The following is a 5962-nucleotide window of genomic DNA, read 5'->3' on the forward strand; positions in this document are numbered from 1 at the left end:
GTGGCTTGCTGCCTTTAAGTCTGTATATATACAACCCTGGACATCAGAAGAAAAAAAGAAAGAAAAAAAGAGCACGCGTGTCACGTGATCAACGTAGCATCAGACCTTCCAGCATCTACAGAGTCCAGGCAATCAACATGCCCGTTCCACGTAAAAAAAATGTGCCCCCCGTTCAGCAAACAATAAATATCATCACCTGCTAAAATTGGGGTTGCAAAGCTAAGATCTTACAAATCATAGAAAATTACTCCCTCCATTCCATAATATAAGAATATTTTCCGAGCAATGTTAGCTTAAGAAACGTTCTTATGTTTCAGGACGGAGGGAGTAGAAAACAAGCATTCTTGGCTCCCCTCCGAACAATACAGGGATAACTGTACTTTACTTTTGAAACTCATCATCATCATCCACACCCACATCAAAACAGACTGTACCTCAGAAAATAATGTTAAAACAGAATGAGTTAACAACATGGTCTATCAAACGTTCATCAGGAAAACATTTGTTTTTAATGTATGTCTATCAGATCTCCAAATGAAACACGAAAGAGCTGACATGGTCGATGATAACATAACACTGCAGCATTATCTGATTTAGGTCTGATTCACGATCCACTTAAACGTAACACAGGACAGCGAGCACTTGGAAACACAGTTGCAAACTTGCAATGTCACAGGTGATAACATAACGCTACTAAAAGTAATTCTAGCTAGGAGACTTGCAAGTCTCATCAAGTCGATAACATAATACAGCTCGATGCTCCAACACAATCTGGCAGCAAATCGACTCCATGGAGTGCCCGCTCAGTAAGCCGTCAAGTTGGCGCTGCAAGATCTAGCTTCCACTTCAGTCACCAACTCCTGCACTCCAACAAGTACTCACAGCAAGTTAATAGTGTCCAAATAGCCAGCTGCACTTTTGCCAGAAAAAAATGCAGTACCCAGCTTGAAAGGTGCTGATATTATTCGTGAAATGGAGAAGGTAAAACCTATTGGTGAGTGCTCAAGTACTTGGCAAGAAAGAAATCAGGGACCAGTACATTCTTCAGTAAAAGAACTGGTGAAAGTGCAACCTAGATGGATATTCTGGCAGGAAACTATAGAGTGAAAAAAATGGCCATTTATACCAAGCACTACCAGTTTTGTCCGTTGCCTTTTCCTATCAGGACCATCTTCCTCAAAAGTCATCAAATCTTCTCCTGAATTCTTTCCTCTTCCAGCAGAACCTTGAGTAGCACTGTTGGTACACCAACCATCTTGTCTCAAACACTTGATAGGGGCTGCCCAAGCATCAATGTCAACAGAGTAAGTATTATCAATATTTTTACACATAATGTTCTCTTAACACTCGACATTTCAAAATGTGTCGGAAGGGCCTTTTAGATCAAAAATCAAGAGGCTAAACTCAACTATGTTTTTTTATGAGACGTGGAACATTAGCTAGATCTATACTATAAAAATGAGCACTTGCATGATTCGATTTGTGATACATAATGCTTATCAGCTCCCAGATGCAAGTACAATCGTGCAACTATTATGGAAATACACAAGTAGAAGTAATAAAACAGCTGATAAATGCAAGAGTAAGAAAACTCCACACTTTCGGAAAATAGTTTGCCACAGAAACCAAGAGGTGCGAGGACAGCAGAATATCAATATGGTGGTTATAAAACACAGCAGGTTGAATATTATTATCGGTGATGGAGTTTCTCTGACAAGTGACAACTAAGAATTTCAGGTATCAATATGTGCAGATGGAGTTCCTATATGGCATGAAAACATATTCAGTTAATTTACCTGCATTTGTGGCAGATGTGATCCAAGGGATTTTAATAGGCTGTGAGACCGCAGCACCTGTGAAGAGTTATAACTTATAAACAATGCTCAGCACCTGTGAAGAGTTATACACAATGCTCATAGCCCCTTGATTGGTTCATTTGGTGTTCACTGAACCATTCTAGGGTTGAAAGATTTTAAAAACTTCACCTGAATTTGCAACCGATGAGCACCAAGGACAGGGCTGACCTATGGAAGTTGGAGCACCTGAAACGAATTTTGCAGTTAGAAACGACAACATGCCACCAAGCACTGTGCTCCAAGTTCCAACCATTTACCTGCATTTGTCACTGATGAGGTCCCAGTGTTTTCAGAAGAACTTGTCACAGTACCAAACATGGTCTGCAGAAGTGAAGTCCCAGAAGCACCTGCAACAAGTTCGTTAGAAGTGGCAACAGCTCGGCACTTCAAAATGCAACAAACAACATGAAGCCCAGTAAGTAGTGCATCTATGAGAATTATTATGCAACATAACAGAAGACTTAAGGGGAGATATTTCTAGCGTAAATTTTCTAAAGCATATAGTTTCATCTATCACATTATCAATGGTATAATATAAATAGCCCCTCACTAGCACATTTGAACATTTTCTAAAAAAGTTGTTACAAGTTCCAACTAAACAATAAGGTCCCAGTGTTTTTAGCAGGACTCGTCACAGTACCAAACATGGTTTGCAGAAGTGTTGTACCAGAGGTGTTACAAGTTCGTTTGAAGTAGCATGAGGTGGGCACTTAAAAATACAACAATCAACATGAAGCCCAGTATGTAGTGCACTAATGAGAATTAGTATGCAACATAATGGAAGACTTAGGGGAGATGTTTCTAGCCTAAATCTTCTAAAGCATATCATGTCATCTATCACATTATCAATGGTAGAAACAGATCCTCACTAGCACATCTAAATATTTCCAAAGAAGTATGATTTCACAGATTAACTCAGTTGAGCAGTTAGAAATGCAGGTTGCCAGCCATTGATAAGCGATAACATAGAACAACGTCCAGCTTTGAGGAGGCTGCTCCATGTGAGTGCTATTATGAATTAATACGTCCATGTGCATAATATGCCCAAGTGATATAACATTATGTAACATCTGAACATGGAAAAAAAGAAGAAGAAAACGGAACTTAGGAGGTGTTTGGCAAACGATGAGCTTAGGAAGAAAAAAGCGAGGGACAAGCTCAACAAAATGTAGCTTGAGACTACATGGTGTATGAGCCACTTCAATGAAATATCCCAAGCATAAACCTAGCCTAGCAACTCAAAAGCAACAACAATAAAATATGTACAGTAAGAGCAGAGACAGTGGTTTGTAACAAACACAAACAAGAAAATTGACAAGCAAGATACTCCCTCCATCCCCAAAAAAGTGACAAAAGTTGTACTAAATCAGTGACACTTATTTTAGGACGGAGGGAGTACGAGGCATCAAAGTAAGATGCGTTACATAAATGCCCCAATCTAACTTTGTACAGTGTAATCTAAGGGTAACAGAACTATGCATTAATTGAATTACCTTCCTTTGCATTTGATTGAAGTGGGTTCCCTCGATGGAGCTCCGGAAGTTTACCGGCTTTTAAACACCCCTCTAAATGTTATCAAGTGAGTTTATCAGCACACACGAACTCACATAATCAAAGGGATATCAGCAGACAAAGCAACAGCAGAAAAATATATATTATCAGATATGTTGTTTACAAACTGGAATTAGATGGTCAGGGACTAGTTTTTACCAATAAGATCTGACACCCGGCTGACTGCATTATCGGGCAATCCTGCAATTCAAAACATTCAAACATTAACTGCCGCACATATGCTGAGGTAAGGAGAGAGGGGTCGATGTTGATATTATGCCAAGATGTTCATACCATAAAGTGGGCTTGCAGAGGGCAGGCTGCAAGAATCAAGGAAAATGTGTGAATGCAAGTGAAACTCAGAGACAGCACTGTGGAACTGGGTTTCATCTGATGATAATTAATCAAGTTCTAAATACCTCCTCCTCCTCTTGAGATAGCACTTGGCAATAGCCTCCGGCTTTGGCCGCGGGAATTGTTGCGTCCAGTGGCGCCTTGGACGAAGGGGACTAGCAAATCAAAAATGATCATATATGGGGGAGATCAGATTGATATGTACTCAGTTGATACTCGAACAGTGAAAGATTGGATGAATGAATACAGGAACCCACCTGATGGGAAACAAGTCCTGCGGGAGACCTGGGCCGCCGGGCAATAGCAACTTGCGTCTCAACTCAGGACTCTCAAGAGCCAAGTCATCGGCAATGAACGATGCCTTCTCCCTCACCAGTATCCAGTTCAGGGACGCCCTACACAGACAGGAATAGGATTGATCTGAGGCTCAACAATGACAAGTACTAGAACAGTGTCTCGAAATAATATATTAGGTAGTACGTAATGTACCTAAATTGCGGCGAGTGGAGTGTGTATTGGAGGATGGAGGCGAGCTTGGCGCTGCGACTGCAAATGGACTTGAGGAAGCTGAGGTCGCGGTGCACGGACTGGTTCGCGAAGCCGCCCGCTGAGCACCCGGCGACGTTTGCCAGGGACCAGAGCGCGTGGAGGAAGATGAGGAGGGAACGGGTCTCGACGCCCCGATCAACGGCCGGCGGCAGGAAGCGCGTTATGTACTTGATGGCCTCTCTCCACTGGCCCCGGATCAGCAGCTGCCGCAGATGTAGCCTGCTCATCTGCACACCCGACTCATGCACAACGCTGCGTTGCGTACGCGGCGGGGGTTGCGTTAAACAGCAAGGAAACGGCGGGCCGGCGTGCGGGCGGGCGGGCGGGGGTGCGTACCTGTCGTAGGCGGCGTCGAAGCCCTGGAGCCAGAGGTAGGTGAGGAGCCGCCGGTTGCGGAGCCGCCTCACCAAGGGATAGTCCTGGAGCTTGCCGCTGCCGAGGCCAATGGTCTCCATCTGCTTGCCGCTGACGAGGTCCCGGATCTCCTTTGGCCCGCCGATGCTGGGCTCCATGATCTCCTTCCGTCCCATTGCGCCGAATGCAGCACAGAGCCTCGCTAGGGATTTGGGGGAACAAGGAATTGGGGGAGCGACGCCTTGCATATGACGGGACGGCATGCGGGACCCACAACCGTCGTTCCTCAACCGGGGCGTCTCGCCCCCCCTCCCGGTGCCCGGTGCCCGCTCCCGGGACAACTTTTCTTCTTGGCAGCTCCCGCTCCCTGCCTCCACTGTCGGGACAAATATTTTTCTATTAGCCGACGCCGGAAGATGCTGTCTCATAATTTTCTTTTTATATACAGGGTAAATGCACGTGCATTTCTAGCTTTTATTGTCGTACAGCATAAGCGTGAACGTGCATCATACATGAAGATATTTCCTCATGCATCCTAGTACTAGTTAAAAGGCAATTATTTAAAAAAATCAACAAAAGCTTATGATAATATACTGATAGAATATACTAATATACTAATACTTACTACAGATGAAAAGATTTGAAATAGCCACCGCCATGTAGTTGAAGAAAGGTTTCTTTGTGCCTATTGTGGCGTATAGGAAATTTTACATGGCGTGAAACGATGAATGTCCATGTATAGTACACACAAACATACATGAATATGGACAATATCAATCCATAAAATGCCCGTCATTGATGTCTTCGATCACTCTTTGTATACATCAAGATGCTTTTGACATGTAAATGTTTAGTTTATTCTGCACATCAATATTTAAAATTCAATACCTTAGTACCAACCGTAGGATACAAAAGCAACGGCCCCATCACAAATGCGTTCTTCTAATACTGAAAGAATAATACATGATATTCAATAAAGCTCTCCCATCTATATTCACGAGAAACTTGATCGAGTTGTTTACAATGAATATTGGTCGGCAAAATTCCCATTGGCAGCGATTGTCCATAAACATCATATACATTCAAATCGCTGGCCGTTATTATTGGATACATATTACTATGACGGTAATCAATTCAGGAAGTGGAGCTGCAGGAAATTTGAAGCACAGTGGCTTAAGGGAGAAACTGTGATGAAGTTGTTCACACAGAATGGGACAAAGCCAGGCTAGCATGGGCTTGGACGAAGGCGGTGCATGTTGATCTTCATGAATGGGATAGGGAAACTCTGAGGGCTTGTT

At 43.2% G+C, this 5962-nt stretch overlaps 1 protein-coding gene across 4 annotated transcripts; it reads right to left on the reverse strand.

Annotated features, from left to right (window-relative positions):
- Positions 1–563: 563 nt before the first annotated feature.
- Positions 564–5005, reverse strand: LOC125534019. Of its 4 annotated transcripts, none has more exons than XM_048697324.1 (13): positions 4647–5002; positions 4251–4562; positions 4019–4156; positions 3827–3916; positions 3702–3727; positions 3567–3608; positions 3350–3421; positions 2114–2203; positions 1986–2042; positions 1797–1853; positions 1137–1279; positions 700–860; positions 564–666 (listed from the first exon to the last, which is right to left on the reverse strand). In XM_048697324.1, exons 1-12 carry the CDS (start codon positions 4925–4927, stop codon positions 804–806), a joined length of 1365 nt encoding a protein of 454 aa, XP_048553281.1. In that variant the 5' UTR covers positions 4928–5002; the 3' UTR covers positions 564–666; positions 700–803. The 4 variants fall into 4 exon arrangements, with proteins under 4 accessions (XP_048553281.1, XP_048553282.1, XP_048553283.1 ...); XM_048697326.1 differs by lacking the exon at positions 564–666 and having other exon boundaries at positions 721–860; positions 1137–1217; positions 1256–1279; positions 4647–5004; XM_048697328.1 differs by lacking the exon at positions 564–666 and having other exon boundaries at positions 729–860; positions 1127–1217; positions 1256–1279; positions 4647–5005.
- Positions 5006–5962: the final 957 nt, after the last annotated feature.

This window comes from Triticum urartu, chromosome 2, assembly GCF_003073215.2.
Source record: "Triticum urartu cultivar G1812 chromosome 2, Tu2.1, whole genome shotgun sequence".
NCBI lineage: Eukaryota > Viridiplantae > Streptophyta > Magnoliopsida > Poales > Poaceae > Triticum > Triticum urartu.